Source organism: Delphinus delphis, chromosome 7 (genome assembly GCF_949987515.2).
Source record: "Delphinus delphis chromosome 7, mDelDel1.2, whole genome shotgun sequence".
NCBI lineage: Eukaryota > Metazoa > Chordata > Mammalia > Artiodactyla > Delphinidae > Delphinus > Delphinus delphis.
This window is the reverse complement of record NC_082689.1, coordinates 13,004,886-13,023,758: the sequence shown is the minus strand read 5'-3', so window position 1 is coordinate 13,023,758 and position 18,873 is coordinate 13,004,886. Positions and strand designations below refer to the sequence as shown.

The 18,873-nt window shown below is 39.0% G+C and overlaps 1 protein-coding gene across 1 annotated transcript in view; it reads left to right on the top strand.

Annotated features, from left to right (window-relative positions):
• The window catches only part of NYAP2 (neuronal tyrosine-phosphorylated phosphoinositide-3-kinase adaptor 2), a 246,692-nt gene that overhangs the window by 137,543 nt on the left and 90,276 nt on the right, over positions 1 to 18,873 (top strand). The window contains exon 3 of the mRNA XM_060015500.1: positions 262 to 1,356. Coding sequence (XP_059871483.1) covers positions 262 to 1,356 — 1,095 coding nt within the window. The remainder of the gene's footprint in view (positions 1 to 261; positions 1,357 to 18,873) is intronic.

Sequence of the window (18,873 nt, the reverse complement as noted above, 5' to 3'; positions counted from 1 at the left end):
CCTGGTCTTAATGCATTTATCCGTGTTGGATTATTTATATTAGTTTGAAGATACATATTACTACTGTTCTTGCATCATATTTTTCTGAATATGGAAATGTTTGACTTTTGTTGGCTTTGTAGTCTACGTCTCCAGCTTGAAACGCGGCATTACCCCTCCCCCCAATGTTTAGAGCAGTAAATCCACTTGAAAGCCATATTTGAAAGCTTTCCTATTGTACTCATCTGTTTTATGTTTTCTTTTTTCTCCTTCATCTTTTAGTGCCAGCCAAGCCGAGACCACACAGTGATGAATATTCAAAGAAGATTCCTCCTCCAAAACCAAAACGGAATCCAAACACTCAGCTCAGCACTTCTTTTGACGAAACGTATGTCAAGAAGCACGTGCCCCGGAGGACCTCACTCCCTCGGGACCCCTCCCTCTCCCAGGTCAGCAGCCCCTCAGGGGGCCCCGAGGAGGAGGAACCCGTGTATATTGAGATGGTGGGGAACATTCTCAGAGACTTCCGGAAAGACGACGACGACCAGAGTGAGGCTGTCTACGAAGAAATGAAATACCCCATTTTTGACGACTTAGGCCAAGACTCAAAGTGTGACCTCGACCATCACAGTTGTTCTTCGCAGTGTGCTACTCCCACGGTGCCTGACTTGGACTCGGCCAAGTCCTCAGTGCCATGTACCCCGAAGGGTTTGCTCTGTGACATTCCTCCGCCCTTTCCCAACCTGCTTTCTCATAGACCCCCGCTGCTGGTGTTCCCCCCGGCCCCTGTGCAGTGCTCCCCCAACTCTGATGAGTCTCCGCTCACCCCCCTGGAGGTCACAAAGCTTCCTGTGTTGGAAAACGTGTCTTATATGAAACAGCAAGCCGGGGCGTCACCATCCTCCTTGCCGTCCCAGGCCTCCGGCCACCCTAAACTGGAGAAAGACCAGGCCGGAGCCCTGGGACCCGTTCCTGCTGCCTCGGTTCTCTCCTCGTCCCCTCCCCCGCCTTCCACTCTATACCGAACGCAGTCTCCCCACGGCTACCCCAAAAGTCACTCCGCCTCTCCGTCACCCGTTAGCATGGGCAGGTCCCTGACCCCGCTCAGCCTCAAAAGGCCCCCGCCCTACGATGCCGTGCATTCAGGCAGCCTCTCCAGGAGCTCTCCATCAGTGCCTCATTTGACCCCCAGACCGGTGTCGCAAGATGGGAGCAAGATGGTCAATGCCTCGGTCAATACCTACGGGTCGGCTCCGAGCGGTTCCCGGTCCAGAACACCCACGAGTCCTTTGGAGGAACTAACCAGCCTCTTTACCTCGGGACGCAGCCTGCTGAGGAAGTCGTCCAGCGGCCGCCGCCCTAAAGAACCTGCAGAAAGTAAGTGCACAGACGCTTTCGTTTGTGACTTGAGGGCAGTGAACCCCATGATGTACAGATAAGGCACGTAGTAGTGATATTTGGTCCTTTGAGCTGAAATCCGAAGATGTGTGATTTTGCTTTTGCCATATCCAAGGAAACAGTGCGTTCTCATGGGTCCTTAAAAGTGAAAGACAGAGGCAGGGCAGTCTGAGTCAGAGAGATGAAGATGCTGCCCCTCCGGGTTTTGAAGATGGAGGAGGGGGCCATGAGCCAAGAAATCAGGAAACCTCTAGAAGATTGAATAGTCAAGGGAACAGATGCTCCCCTAGAGCCTTCAGAAGGAATGGCAGCCCGGCCTACAGGCTTCATTTTAGGCAAGTGAAACCCATTTCAGACTTCTGCCTTCTAGAATTGTAAAGTAATAGATTTGCGTCATACCTTTAAGACACCAAAAAAAAAAATAGGAGATAATGCATTCTGAGAGGACGAAAAGTGATGGTCTGCACAATATAACATATTAAAAAGAATCAGTTTTAAATTTAAGATAAAGTGTAAGATCTAAATTCTTCAGGGGCTGTGGGAAATCTAACAAAGAAAACAGATCACTATAAAATTTTTAGGTACATGTCTCGATTTGGGGGGGAAATTATACATTCAAACATGGAATTGGTTAAGTGTTAAAATTATCTTGTATTAAGAGCCTGCTTGAGCAAATCTGTATTAGAAAGCCTTTGCTGCAAAGAAAGCAATTCGAATAGAATCATTACTTTTTTAAAAAACAATGAATGATTCTTTCCGCATACTTCATGTTGTTACATTCTTACTTTCCTGCTAAACTAGAATAGGCTCACTATTTCCCTTTTAAAACCCTTGGTAATTAGCATCTTATTCCCATGGTACTCTTCCTATATCCATCAATATATAAATTACAGAAAGATCACTAAGTCATAAGTAGGAGGGGAACATTATATTTACCCCTGAATTTCAAAGGCCAGGGAATGTCTCTGTCTGAATGGCTAATCCTTTTGTGAGCCCCAAATCACTGCCTAATGATACCGTAAAGTCAAAACAGATCCCAGTTTTCTCAATGTTCATTTCATTAAATTACACTGCTTTCCTTTATTTAAAAATGCCTTAGGGCATCTAAGCTGAAAATTAATCACTTACATCTCAAATGATCCCACCACAGGATTTTATTATTCTACTCATACAGTTACATTGAGGACCTTCTTTAAAGGAAAAGAACTCTTCAACATGTCTGATGAAGATGATGATGACACTCCTTAGATAATTAATATTCATTGGTAGTTGAGAGCCATTTATCTTGTCTTTTTTTCTCTTTAACCAGAGAGATTTATGAAAGCATTACCCACTTCAATAATTCTACTCCCTCCCGCCCCAATAAAAACATTTCATTTACCTGACTGAAAGGCAAAAACTTCACATATTTTAGACATATCTTGAATTAAATACATACATGAATACACTAAAATATTTTAAAAATTATTTAAAAAATTGAATTAAAACTAGGAACCTCCTATTTCTAGAGTGGTGGTTCTCAGCTGGGGTGATTTTGCCCCCAGGGACATTCAGTAATGTCTGGAGACATCTTTGGTTGTCACAACTGGGGATGCTGCTGACATCAAGTGGGTAGAGACCAGGGATGCTCCTCAACAGCCTACAATGCACAGGACAACCTGCTACAAAAATTAAAAAAAACAAAAGCAAAGAACAGAAAAAAAAAAGGATTATCTCATCCACAATGTCAATAGTGTCAAGTATGGGAAACTCTGATCTAGACAATTTATTAAAATTGAAAGTTTTTTCCATATGATTGATTTGGTTTAAACACAGATAAGTAAGGTTTTTGGAAAAAGTTGAAAAAAAATAAAGGAAAAGATTTTACTCTCAAAATACGTGATGGTTAGTATGAAATTAGTAGAAGTTTCATCCAAGAATTGGTGAAATTAGCCAATATTCTCCCTACCTACCAGTTTCTTTGGAGGATTCTTAGCAGCTCCAGCTGGCGGCTATACCAGTCAGCTAGAAAAAGTATATGTAAAAAAAAGTGATTAACTAATGAAGTTATTTCAAGAAAAATCCATCTGTTAGAATCACTCTATGTGCTATATGTCACAGACTTCTCCATTCGACTCCAAAATGAGCTTTGTGTGCTTCTAAAACCAAGCTTGTACATGGAGAAGTGATCTAGGCTCTTTATAGCTTTTTAGGGATCCAAGGATTAAATTCCTTCCCATGGGCTATTAACTGTGTATCAAGCCTTCAGAGGAAGGTCATGCCCTGGGTTACATGAATTCCAATATTTTACTTTACACAAATAGAAGGGAGGAAAAATGCACATAGTGTTTCTAATGAATAATCCAATGCCATTTACTTTTGACTCTGGAAGAAAATAGAAAAACACTATCTGATGTTGACAGAATCATAGGGGCTCTCAGAATCTTCCTGTAATCCAAAATGTAGATCCAAAATTGTTGATAATTGAAAGTTAACCTACAATTACTGCTGCAGTACACTCAGTGATACAACTGTCCGCTTCACTCTTGACAGATAGGATTCGTAGATACCTGCTGATAACAAAGGGACAAGATAAGTGATAGGAGGTGGTATAACATTCATGACCCCTGAGTCACATTTGGCATTTTTTTTTACATTTCAGAGATAAAAGTAAGACTGGTATTTCTGTGCTCCATACCCCTCTAGGTTTACTGGAAATGTCAATTTTTCGAGTTTTCTGGTATTCAATTCAAAGCAAATATAATATTTCCACTTTAACTGAAAAACCTATGTCAAATAAAATCTATCCCTTCAACTTTTATTTTTAATAACCTATAAAAGATACACCTAATTAAATAATTTCATATCTTAAAGGCTTATAATTATTGATGGGGATTGCAAAATAGGAAAGAGATAAAATAAGACAATAGTGGTAGACCATGAATCAATTTCATTTTGCTTCACCGTTTTCTAAATACAGCCTCCATATTAATTGTTCTAGGAAGCATGTTTTTCCTAGTTGATGTGACATTATTATGTTGTTTAACTGTATATGAGTATACTAATGATAATAAATTTATTTGAATTGGTTATTATTAATATTTTTTAAATTTATGCAGAGAGATAGAGGACATAAGGCATGTAAGAAGTGATTAACTTGTATTTTATTGCTGTAAATTTCTGTGTCTATATGAGAAGTAGGTGAAGTACAAATATGTTTTGTGGTGAATTTGGAGACTCAAATGATAATTTTCTACCTATAATTTTTATCTTCCTTTTACACATTTTTATTTTATATATCCTTTGATTGGAATCTTTAGAATACCTAAAGATTTCATGATGGGCCATGAAATTATAAATCAAGAGCCATGAATCATAGAAATTATTAGCCAGAATCAAGTGAGAAAAAACTCTTTCATCCTGTCAGATAAGAAATATTTTAAAAATAAAGTTTAGCCTCTATTTAATATAAATGCATGAATGTATGTTTCTATGAAAATGTACAAGGCATAATGAAGGATATAATTAAATGTTATAATATACTTGAGAGAGAGAATGTGATAGAAAAGTTAAAAGTGGAAAAATGTAAAGAGAAAATTAAAAAAAGAAAGAAACATGAAACATCAAAGAGAAAAGACTAATTAAAAAACTGAGGTACCAAGAAAAATACACACACACACACACAATGCACACATAAGGTCAAATGGACATATAAACAAGTATAGGCGCCAACATATGAAGCACATACAAAGGTACACAGAGAACCAGAGAAGAAGCACCAAAACACAGTAGGGCCAAAGAAGGATCAAAGGAAAAAAGAGATGCAAGCTCACTCATCTGGTATTGCCATATATATATATATATATATATATATATATAAATTGTGGGTTGGCATTGCCAAAGACCTTCATCATACTCAATAATAGTCCACATTAATGGAGATACACAATTTTCTGCTGTTAAATCTTTCAGCCCTTTAAAAAGACTCCTATTTAAGACTTTGAGATGTTATGTTACATTTTTACAATTATAGATAGAAATGTGTCCTATAGGACTGATGAAACACAGTTGGGAATCAGATGTAAACTTTGCCTTTCCATTCACTTTCTTAAGAAACAACAGCAGCAAAAAAAACCAGACACAAAGACAACAACCCAAAACAACCATCAAACAAACAAAATAAAACCAAAAAGTTACCGCATGCCCTCCATGCCCTCACACACATACCTGTCTCAGTTTTCATGTGACTTGAGGTCCAGCGATGCCTAAAATATTAGGCATTGCTGGTGAAGCAACTGATCCAACTTGCTCTTACCAATTTAATTAAAAAATAATTTTAAATTGAAAAAACAATGATTTTGCAAGGAAATCTCTTAAAACACATTTCTGTATGTTTATAGTATCCCACTTTTAGGAAAAAGGAAGGGTATGCTAATATCACTTAGCCGTCTTTATGATTCAGGGTCACCGTTGTGATCATCACTGTGTGTGTGTACTATGTGCTAACGCACAAGAAGTGTCCGTCAAGGTGACCTGAACAGGGGAGGCCTCACACAGGGGTGGCTATGATTGTCCTGTCATCTTTAGTAGCAGGGCAGCATTGATAGATTAACTGTGATACTGGGGTGTCCTCAGGAGGGCTATTTGAGGTTGTATAGCTGACTAACCCTCTGCAGATCTACCATTTAAGTTCACTTAAATTCTTCTGTCTGTTTCTCGTGGTTTTCCTGCCTCGTCTCTTTCTTCCAGGTAGCTCTATTGATGCACCCTCCCCTTCTTTCCTATCCTCCTTTCATGCTTTTCCTTATTGTATTGTATTATCACACCATTAATCAGTTGTGGACCAAGAAACCAGATACCCAAACTTGTCTGCGAAGCCTCTCATCTATCTCAAGTGTGTGGCTTCAGGTTAGGGACTTTGTGACCTTGACTTCCAAATGCCACTTGAATCCATTTACTAAGTCTTGGATGAAGTTCTTGGATTCATGTCTGAGATGGTCAGGGATATTCACTTCCCAAGAACTAAGCTGTCCTGGGAAACATGGAGCGAATGTTACTTTATTTTAGGAGAACTTACACTTTTTGTTTAGCCTATTGAAAATAAGTTTTTTCAGTAAAATCTAGCAAACGCACTAGCTAAGGGCTTTATTTTCTCTCCTTTTTATTCCTATGAAAGCAGAAACTGACAAGGAGTGGGTAGGACAGAGAAGCAAAGGGGGTGGGCAGGGAAGAGAACCCAGGAGTCTGGATCTTTCATTTGCTGTGGGGAATGGGTGAGCCTTCAGCCTGTGACTGCCCACCTCCAAGCATGTTGAATTTGAACAGAACTTCTGGGTGTGTGGTGACTAGAAGCCACCTGGCCAGAGTTGGGGGGAGGCAGGACATTGAACCTCTGGAACACACAGATCCTTCAAAGGCATTAAGGAGTTGAGCTACACCCAGAATAACTGAAGAGATCTCAGAGGATATGACAAGGAGGTTTCCAGAAGGCCTGGCAAGACCAAGGCCTATAGGTTCTGCTAAATTTCTTAAATAAAACCATGACTCTTGTCAGGTTCTTTTCCTGCTGTTTATTGCTTGCCTTCCTGCTCAGAGCCCCACACTGTGGCCTCAGACTGGTTTCTGCCTTAGCAAGACTCCTTCTAGTAGCTCAGAAGGAAAGTTGAGCCTACACCTGGGTTATGAGGATGCTCTCAGGCCAGGACGCTGGGGGCATGCTCCAGGGAACATCCTTGGGTCACTCAAAGCAGAGTGGGCGGGGCTTCCCTGGTGGCGCAGTGGTTAAGAATCTGCCTGCCAATGCAGGGGATAAGGGTTCGAGCTCTGGTCGGGGAAGATCCAACATGTCGCAGAGCAACTGAGTCCGAGCACCACAACTACTGAGCCTGCGCACCTAGAGCCCGTGCTCTGCAACAAGAGAAGCCACTGCACCGAGAAGCCTGCGCACCATAGCGAAGAATAGCTCCCACTCGCTAGCCTCTACTAGAGAAAGCCCACGGGCAGCAACAAAGACCCAATGCAGCCAAAAAAAAAAAAAGTTTAAAAACCAAAAAAAACAAACCACAGCAGGCAAAGGACCTCCTGCATTATATTCACCTGCCTATTGTTAAAAATCCAGATTCCTGGGCTTTATCAGAGATTGACCTGTTCAGTGAGAAATCCTGGAGATTGGACCTGGGATCATGACTTTTTAAGGACAATCCCCAGTAGTATTTATGCCTATTATCTAACAGTAACTCAGGGGTATACTGCTAAATATTAGCAACACCATTTACTTGTGTGCAAGAGAAACCTATAACACATTGCTTTCATCTAACAAAGTCAAAAACAGAATTTGTATAAGAGAAAGAAGAGGAAGGGGAAAAAGTAAAACTCAGATAACTTGAAATGAGTGAATGTTGTTTTCCTTTCCTTAAGTAAGCTACTGATTAGTTGGCAACTTGCAAATAAACCGTCAGGGTCATCTGGTTGGATCAGCAGGGAAAAGTATTTCACTACCTCAAGATTCTTCTGGAGACCTTGAGAGTTTAACATTGTATCACATGGTGGGCAATGTGTGAATAATGTCCATTCTCGTTCTTACTTATAACCTTCATCTAGGTCTGTGTTATTTACTTCATCAGAATTTCTCAACACTTCGATCTGAGAACCGCTGGTAAGAGCTACTTCAGACAGGAGTTGTTTCTGTTCTTCAGACAGGCAGGGGAACTTGAGACGCAGGCCAACAGCAGTTTTTACCCCAGAGGTCTGTTTAGATGGGTCCAGGTCATTTAAGTGGGAGGGCTAGCCAGAGCAGGGCGGAGCCTCCAGATAGAGCCATGATGCAGAACAAGGGCGTGCTCTTTAGAGAGGATACCCAGCCCCATGATCTAGCCAATGTAGGAGAGCAATACAAGAGAATGGGAGTCTTCCTTGTGGGATGCTGGAAGGAATGATGAAAGCAAGGAGGAGGTCTAACTGTCATGCCTGGGCCAAGGATCCCAGTAGTTAGAGCTGACAATGCTAATGGGGAAATGAGGTGATGAGGTTCTTGGAAAATGCTTCTGCCTCAGACAGGTTTACCTCAGAAACAATTTCAAGTCCAACTAAGCCCAGAGTGGAATTCATCCAAGAAGTAGTGGTAAGGTCCTGGGGAAAGAATACAGCCCCAAGCTTTTCCTTCAGAATGCTTCCATAACAATAGGAGCATATATCAGTACTTACTTTTATGCCATTTACTCTCTGCCAGACACGGTTCTAAGCATTTTGCTTGTATTCCACCCCCATAGCAATACGTGGAAGCAGCTGATATTAACGCTGCTATTTTAAAGATGGGAAAAACTGAGGCACAGCTTACCCAGGGTCACATAGGGAGTAAATCTGAGACTTGAACCCAGTTTATTTGGCTTCAGAGTTTCTGGTCTTAATGATACTTTATCTATACTTGACCAGTCTCCCTAATTTCTTTCCCCTCCCAATTGCCATTAAAATATACCAGTTACCATCAAAAACTCTAATGGCTCAGAGTGTTATCACTCCCAGAGATATCTGCTGGATCAAAGAAACCTGGATCTGTACCTAAATAGCATGGACCACTTAGTGGTTGTCATCAACTTAGGAAGGGGCTGGAAATCCTTTTCAGAACCCTCCAAAATTCGCTTTGGAATATCCTAGTCACTGCGAGGGGATTTTTCTGGACCTCAGGCTTCTGAGTGGCCCCTGAAAGGATGTGGTCTGCCCAGTGGGCCTCACAATTAAATGACCTGGGCAAAGAGACTGAGAGTTCCTAATGCTTTTAAGCATAACTTAAGGATGGATGGGCACATTCCTTTGGTCTGAGAGGTTTGCAATACTGAGCTACCAAATAGATGATTCATCCTCCAGGGATATAGGGCTTTTGTCCACAGATCCTTGAATCTTGTCCATAATTAAGCAGTGTCTTGGTGGCCCAGGGCTACCCCAAGAGAAAAAAACACTCCGTGCCTAAGAAAAAAATAAAAAATCAGCCAGTGCCCAAAGGCAATGAGAGCCCTAGCATCACTAACCTAGAAGCTGATCTAGTAAAACAACGAAAGCTCCAAAAGAGCCCTATGCAAAATGCTTCTCGGCATCACCTCTTGTCTCTTTAGATTTGTGTTAGTGTGTACTTGGCAGAGTCAGACGCCCATCTTTAAAACACACACACACACACACACACACACACACATACACAGTGCTTCAAGATCATGCTGGCCTATTTAACTATTATTTTTTAAAGCTAAAAAATTTTTTTAGGATGATGAGGTTAAATAGCGTATAAGTAAAATCCCTTGATTTTGAAAATGCATGTGACTCCTTAGTTAATTGGGACCATGACATTGTCTGCTTTCCTCATTCAATTTCTCTTAGGATTGCAACATAGAATCACTGAAGAAGACATAATTTCATAAATAATTGCTCACCTTTCTCGGGGTAGACTGCAGCTGTCTTTGATTGATGCAGGCAGACGTGTTTATCCCCTGTGTTTATATTCTCTGGCTGCTGAATCTTTAAGTGCAATTTCTCGTCAGCAATTTAATCAGCAATTTTCTCCATTAAGAAGAACCTCCCTGCTTTAGATTGAAATAATTCAGAAACATTTTCAATTCAGACATAAAGCTACACTAGTCTATTTTTTTTAAAACCAAGATTTCCTCAGTTTGTATTCAATATACTAGGGCTGATTTCTTTTTCTTCTGTTGAATTACCTCAAACAGGAAATTCAATTTCTGATTTGTATTTGACATCATGTGTTTCCAACAGTTTGACATCTATGAGTAATTAAATAATAGGTATAAGAGGTTCCTATCAGTCATATCATAGTTCCTTGCATTTGTCCTACATTTTAATATGATCTAGAAGGTTTGGACAGGGCCTGGATATCACAAGAGATGCTTTTCATCTTGGCTCAACCATTTAGAAGCTTTGAGACTTTGGATAAGTCAGTTCATCTCTTAATGCCGTAGTTTTCTCACTTTTCAGATGAGAATATTAAGTGCTCAAACTGTGAATCTCTTCCTTCTCTGTTATTTGATGCATCTTTGGATTACCGAATGAGCTGTAGATCCCCAAACAAATGGCCATTTCCTGTTTCTGAAGCTTTCTGTCTGACCTTGCTCTCCCTTGCTGAAAGGACTTCCCCAGTAACTCCATAAAACAAAGTCTAAAGCTTGGATCCCCGTTTATATTCCACCTCCTTCTTCATCGAGTTGTTTTGTGCTGTTGTTTACAGATAATCTCTCCTTCAAACTCTGGGAGCACTTTATACATCTGTAATGGTGTGTGTCTTATCCTGACCTACTGTAGAGGTTTTTTTTCTCTGTCTTATTCCCCATTAAGACATATGGCTAGGGAGATCGAGGGCCATATCTTTTCATCATTTTTTTCATGTAGCACTTGCTTCAATGCAGTCTTCCGCAAAGTTGATACGTGGTAAGTATTTACTGAATTTGTTGAATTGATAGGCATAGTGACTTGAGAGGGCTATTGCACTTGAGGAAACAAAAGCCATAAGAGAAATGTTTGACTATTAAATAAAAAAAAAAGTCGGATCCTACAACTTAGAAAATTCTACACTGAAATCAATATAATCATTCAGCCAAAAAAGGAACTATGCTGAATGCTGAATTCATTGCTTTTGTTCTTAAATGTCCTATTTAAAAGAATGCCCATTTCATTCTAGGCAGATTTATTAGGGGAAGGATATAAAGAATATAGCCATAAAGCATTTAAATGTGGACCATTTTGTAGATGTTAAATTGTCACCAGTTCCTGAACAAACGAAGAGCTGAGAAAATTGTTCATTTCTCAACATTTGGAGATAGAAAGATGCATTTTTTTCAGAAGAAATAATAGAGACTAACATTTTAAAGAAGGAATTCTACTGTTTAACATTGTGCATTATTGAACTCAGATAGTCAAGAGAATAAGAACACATTCAAGTCATTTAACCTCCTTGGTGAAAAAGCACTGCAGAAATCCAGAGAGCTATTACTATGTAACTGGTGGTCTTAAATGCATGTGTTTCCAGGTAAAAATGGGTTTAAGTTATAAAATACTTGAAAAACTTTTTTAATTTTCAAAAACATCAGTTTTCGGAATTCAGGAAATGGATGGCAATTATGAATTTAGTGAAGTGTCTTTAGTGGTGCATGGTGTTTCTCAGTTGAAGCCAACTCTTTATTGTTAGTTGATGGGAGCTAGGTTAATTAAACGTTCCACTCCTGGTGGAATAACCAATCAGCTGAAGAATCTGGGCTATTGCTATTCCCAAATGAAAGGAGGAAAAATACTGTAAAGAATCTAAGAGGGGAGGAAGGAGGGTTAGTAACATGGATTTTGAAGCAGAATATCCTGCCTAGCCAGGTATACCCAGAACAGCTGAACTTAAAGGAAAAATTTCAAATGCAAAAGTCTGTAATAGTCTTCTGACAAGTGAAGGTAGAAAGAATACTTTCCCCTACCTTTTCTTCTGGTCAGGTTGCAGTTACATTCAATAAAATATCACTTGAAATTTTTTGCATCTATTCCCTTGTTACAGATGGAACTGATATAATTAAGTCAAGAAAGAAAAAGGATAGAAAAACAATAGAAAGAGTCAGAAAGTAGAGATTGGGGGCATCCGTGTGTTGTCCAACCATAGATCCACACACATTGCTATGGGTGGAGAATTCAAATGTGGGTTTTGTTCCCATAACACAAATAAGAAATCTAGATTTCCAAGAACTCAGAAGCTGGGACAGAATTTAGATGTTAGCAGCCCGCAACAGAAGGATCAGAGCTGAAGCAAAGTATTATTCTCTCTACATTCAGGTTCACATTCTGAATCTCAAAGTTGCCTCTTTCATTCTCTGATTAATAAGTTATTAACCACTTAGCTGTGATTAACAAGAGAGCTATGTCAAAATGAGGCAAGCTATTGTCAAAGAAACTTGACTGAGCTTTTGTCTAAGAGAAATTTCGAACCTAAGAAATTAAAACATTGCCTCAGAGTGGTCCTTCTGTGGTTGAGTGATAATCTCACTTGAAGCCTGCAGAACTCACTTTGGCTTCTAAACCATGCTTTATTTATGATCATTAAATGTAAATGATAATAAAATTGTCCATTGATGTTTCATGCTTTATTTATGATCATTAAATGTAAATGATAATAAAATTGTCCATTGATGTTTCAGAAAAAAAAATTCTTGACTCTACACCCAGCCATGATTCTCCACTTCCTTTTTATGGCCAAACCCTTCAAGTGAGTGTTTGCCTGCTGCCTCCATTTCATGTCTCCCGTCCCAGCTTTAATTTCCTACAACCTGGCTTCAACCTCTTCTGCTCAGTCCAGAGTCACGTAGGGCTTCCTAACTGGTCTCTGGCCCCTTTCCTTTTCCTCTCTTGGAAGACGAAACATCACAAAACATTAGACATTGTTGATTCCTCCATCTGAAGACGTTTCTCTTGGTTCTCATGCACTGTGATATCCTTATTAACAATCCTTTTTGAACTTTGTCCCTTCTGCTTCCTTTTTGGGGAACTCTGCTCCTCTATTTACATAAAAAAGTTCTTTGGACACGTGACTGACATAGTGCTGTGATTAGCATTTACCTGTTTGTCTTTCCAACTAAATGGTCAGGACACAGTAGTAAGTCTTTTATTTTTTTTCCCCCAACAACTAGCACGTTTTTCTGGCACAGAGAACATGTTCAGTAAGTGTTCCTTGAATGATCAAGTGACTGGTTAAATTGAATGAATGTGTATCCAACCTCCACAATTGAACGGTACATTTTTGAGAGCAAAGACTATATATTTTATTTAAGTACCCATGGTTTCTATGACTGTATTTTACACAACCAACTTATATTTTTGGATTTACTGATTTTTCCACCGCTAACATTTTTTTAATAGCCAAGTCCAATAGAATTACCATGATTACTAGGTATTGATAATAATCTGAGTTCTGCATAGGATGCCAAGGTCAACACTAGTTAAAGTACTTAGGAACCAACTGCTCCAAGGAATATCAATGGAGAACCCAGGTTCAGATGATTTTTATATACATAAAATAGTCAGGAAATCAGTCCTGTTACTGATTGATAAAACCAGGTAGCATTCAGCAAGGAAAATGAAAGGAAGTACTTATAATCTAATCTAAATATTTTATAAAAGAATAAGAGTAGGGAGCATGAAAAATAGCATAGCATAGATTTTCAGTAAATGGTTATGGAAACAGTATTAAGATATTACATTGTAGATAGAAAACTATCAGCTAGATTATACATGGTACTGAGTGGAGCCCATATACTGTCTAACTTCTAGAAGATGATAAGGAATATTAGACAGTATCTTCATTTCTATTTCTATTTTCATTTCTATTTCTATTTCATCTCTATTTTCTATTTTTAAAATTCCTTTGTTTGACCAGCTTAAAAAAATATCATTATAATGGAAGGTAGATTGGGGGGGTCATCTGATATAAATGAATAGAAAAGACACAGAAATCAAATATCGTAGGGTCAATAGATGGATTTGTCACTGAACAGCTTCACTTTTAGGGCAAGTCGAACTCTCCAAGTATCAGTTTTTTCATATTCACCTCAGAGTATTGTTGTGTAAAATGAAGAAAATTGGGTTCAGGAAAAGACTTTGTAAAATATAGATGGCTATGTAACTATAAGAGGTGATTGTTTGATTTTTAGATATCTGGGGAAAGAATAAATATTTTATTTTCAAAAATGCAGTAAGGTAAAAAATGAATTAAATTTTCAGGGAGTCCATACTGTTCGCACAACTCTTTTCAGTTAGGCTTGGGTAAAGGATCTGACATCTTAAGCGGATCGTCCCCTACCTGATTCGAGGAGCATAAAGCGCTAGGCAGAATGTCCCCTCAGGAGGCAGGCTGTTTCTGGGTTGCTGGATGATATCTAAGCCTGGAGGGTGGAGAGACATCACACCTGAGAGAGCACAGTTTCCCTGACCCTGTAAAGAGCAGCTCTGAGAACAAAGAGCCCATCCTCATTGTACAAAGGGCCAGGCAACATGGCAAGATGATTGTCAAAGATGATTTATCAGCAAAGGAAAAAATGCAATATAACTGGCTGTTGATGTGTTTTTCAAATGTAATGAATGTTTTTTTCTGTTTACAAATGTATCTTTTAAAATAAAACGTTTGCTTCCCAAAAAGGTATAAGTATTAACCAATGAATTAGGTAGAAGCCTAAGATCCAAAGTGCTTAAGATAAAAAAAATATTTAGTATGTAGATGGGGGACCGTTAAAAGGATGATTTGTGAAGTGTCATTTCTAAGCAGATTCAAATGGAATCTCTTTTCCTTTTAAAGTGGTTAGTCAACATGCAAACAGATTTGAAGTTTAGCATTTGAAAAAATGCAACATCAGAAAAAAGCAACAAGAAGCACTCAAATTTTGTATAAAAGCGTGTGCAACCCCAGATAGAGGAAGAATGCCAGCCTCCTAAATACAGATTAACTGGCATAAATAGGCAAGGCATGAAGTGACCATCCATATACTTTGCATAAATAAAAGGCTACAGACACAAAAATAGCTGTTGAAAGACTTCATTGTCAATTTTCTCATTTTTTATTAACTTCCATGGCTTTCCTAGTAAAGACTTTATCCAGATGCTAATTAAGCAGAGGTCTGCTTTGCACATCAATTTTTAATATTCCGTCCACATAGTTAAATGAAACCTGCAGCGTGAGGCTTCTCCAGTTAAAAGCAGTCCTGACCTACTTCCATGTGAAATCAATGGATGACTTAGAGAGACTCATGCGTAGCTGACATTTAAGGAGGCCAGCTCATAATCTGTGTTGTGTAAAATGTATGTTTCCTTGGGCTTCAGCGTTCTTTCTTTCTTTATTAATTTTAAAAGTTCTTCTAAGAATAGAGAAGACCGTGGAAGCTATTGAGCCAGAGAAGTGAAGCCAGACCTGCATTTTGTGCCCCTGGGAGATTGTGAGCTCCTGGGTCAGTTACATCTGTAGTGGCTTCAAATGAACAGAAACCCCTAGGTCTGGGACCGAGGAAGGGAAAGAAAGGCCTAAAAGGCACCCACTTGCACTCAAATATAATCCACCAAAAGGAAAAGTTGAAACCACCAGAATAAGGTCCAATTTTGAAAGTAAGAACCTAGGGTATATAGCAAAACTTTTTGAAGACTTGTATGTTAGGGATCTGAATTGTAAGGCACGAAATAGGAACAGGAATCAAAACCAGCTTGTCAGAGGATCAATAGTCCTCAGGGTATGGTAGAGCACACTGGGTCTCCATCTGGAGAGGGGCTCCTATTAAAGATCAGATAAGTTCCTGTCAAGGGTTAACATACAACCACATAAGGACTTGCTGTGCAACCTGATGGAAGTGGAGGGTTGGCCTCACACTAAATTCCGGAATACTAAGCTAGAGTGGGGAGAGCTGGTGAAATTGATGGAAGAAGTAATGTTCAGCGTGCACGTTTTTTACTTCCTTGGTTAAGTTTATTCCTAAGTATTTTATTCTTTTTGATGCTATTAATGCATAAGTGTTTAACCATGTATATGCATTCGTTCAGTCTTTCATTCATTCAGTGAATGTTTATAAAATACCTGCTCTGTGCCAGGCACTATTCCAGGTGCTAGAATCTTTATTTTGAAGTGTCGAGCAATAAAACCTAATGATTCAAATGAAGACAAGAGGTCCATATATTAATGGAGAGGGCACCTTCTGGGGGTAGACTTGGCAATTCAAAACACATTGGTACAAAGGCATAAATATCGATAGTAAAGGAGACAGGCAGATTTAGAACTTGGCATTTTACAAAAATGCCTTCTCTCTCCCTTGCCTCTGCATTGTACCATTCTGGCTCTCCTGGCCCATGTCACAACAGTTCCTTAGGTTCCGAAGCTCACAAGAGCCTGGGCATTCTGGATTCACTCCAGTGGACTGGGTCTGGTGACCCTCAGGAGACACGTGGTTTTTGTTGGAGGCATACAAAAGAATCTAGTGTTGCAGATACTGCTCTGTCCTCATCCTCCTGCTACCCCTTTTCTTTTTGCTTTATTTCCTTCCCCTCTTTTAACCCATGAGCCTAACCCAGATCAATGGATATCGGAATTCTCTGAGGCCTTATTCATCATTCAGATTGCCTTTACCACAAAGAAGTCCGCTACCAGATAACTTATGAAACAAGAGATCAGAGTAATAAAGAGTATTGGTTAACATCAGAAATAAGGAATAACATCCAGGTTTCGTTTCTGCTTTTTTTTTTTTTTTTTTAAATTTAATTCACAAGAAATGAAAAAGAAACACCTCTGTTCCTGAGGTACTTTGTGATTAAACAGTTTGTACCTGCTTCATATGTGTGTTTATGTGAAAGAGTGTGAAGAAAAGGTGATGACGAGAGTTAAAAAGAGGGGACGGGAGTCTGACTTAAGCTTTGACGGCAGAGGCATCCGCTTCAAAGATGGCTGCCTTGCGTAGCCGTAGTGCCAGCCCTGCCCCCACCAAGCTCCTTTGTTTTAGAGTTCTTGGTTAATTTCATAACTGACCATTTGGACCCACTTGTTTTTTCTCTTTCCGGGCTTCAAATTCCTCTTGCTGTGTTTCATTTCTTATTTTTTTTAGTTTGTAGATTTAAAAAATTTTTTAATATCATTTCATTTTTTAAAAAATTTTTGTTGGAGTATAGTTGATTTACAATGTTGTGTTAGTTTCAGGTGTACAGCAAGGTGATTCAGTTATACATATACATATATCTATTCTTCTTCAAATTCTTTTCCCATTTAGGTTATTACAGAATACTGAGCAGAGTTCCCTGTAGCACACAGTGGGTCCCTGTGGGTTATCTATTTTAAATATAGTAGTGTGTACATGTCAATCCCAAACTCCCAATCTATCCCTCCCCACCCCCTCCAGTAACCATAAGTTTGTTCTCTAAGTCTGTGAATCTGTTTCTGTTATGTAAATAAGTTCATTTGTATCATTTTCTTTAGATTCGGCATATAAGCGGTATCATGATGTTTGCCTCTCTCTGTCTGCCTTACTTAGTGTGGTAATCTCCAGGTCTTTCCATGTTGCTGCAAATGGCATTATTTCATTCTTTTTAATGGCTGAGTGATATTCCATTTTATATATATACTATATCTTCTTTATCCATTCATCTATCAATGGACAGTTAGGTTGCTTCCATGTCTCGGCTATTGTAAACAGCGCTGCAGTGAACACTGGGGTGCATGTATCCTTATGAACCATGTTTTTCCCCTGATATATGCCCAGGAGTGCTGCTATGTTTTAAATTCACCAATAAAGAGTGAACCACAGGCCCTCACCCTCAACCCCAGGCCCGTACGTACTCCTTCTCCCTCTGTGCGGTGCCGTGTGCTTTCCAGAGCCTGTGAGTAACAAACCTTTTTTTATTTTCCAAAGTTTCCTGATGGTTATTGCTGAGGAAATCTTGCAATCGTAATAAGAACCACAAGAGCTGGTCCAACCACAATACTGGTTACTAGATTGGCTGAGACTGGCATAAAATAGAAGGAAAGGGAGTCAGGGAGGGAGGGAGGGAAGGAGGGAGGGAGGGAAGGAGGGAAGGAGAGAGGGAAAGAAGAGAAAGGGAGAAAGATTGAAAGATGAAATGATGTTGCCCATGAAAGATCCAGAGAAGAATTTTTGTATCTTACCTTCCTTGGCTTCAAAAAGAACAAGTGGAGAAGTAAATCATTGATTTCCTACTCTCTGTCTTTAAACCATGAATCACGCAGTAGAATCTCAATAAAAACTTGCTGGACCTCAGAAATATTCTTGTTAACTCCTTTATATTACAGAGAAACTGAACTATAAAGAGATTCAGTTACTTGAGCACAAATAGAATGTTATGTAGAAACATAATCTGAAAAGAGTTTCAGCTTTCCTAAGTGTCCTCTACATATTAAGTTAGCAACATTTAAATATATTTCTACTAGTTTACTTTTAGCTTTATTTCATCTTCTTGACTAACTTCATTTAAAATAACATCTTGGGGGGAAAAATCAAATCTAGTTAATTGATAATATCCCCAAACAATTTTTTTCCTTTCTTCAAATTCACATGTGTATTTTTTCCCCAAGAATACTATGAAAAATTCCAGATTATCCAACAATAATTCCCAAACACCATTCCTCTCTTTGTGTTTATCTAAAGAATCTATGGTTTACTATCAAGAATGTACAGTGTGCAGTCATTTCTGTAGCCATCAGTTATATTATCCCTAAAAGGATTACTATTCCTGCCATGCTCTTCTTATGAAACTTTAATAGCTGATTTCTTTAATCCCCCCAAATATGGCTATTAGTAACTGTGATTTCAACAATGTTAAGTTTTGCATTTACTTTCATAGAAATTAATTATCCATATTACCCTTTGTGATGGAGAAACTATTCTTCTTAACATTTAGTGTTTGCTTCAGAAACGTTTATGAATGTGTTTTCAGAATTACACCTTTCAGGAAGAATGGAAATGATATTTTTCTTCCCATGCATTAATATTTTTAGTGCCTGAATGC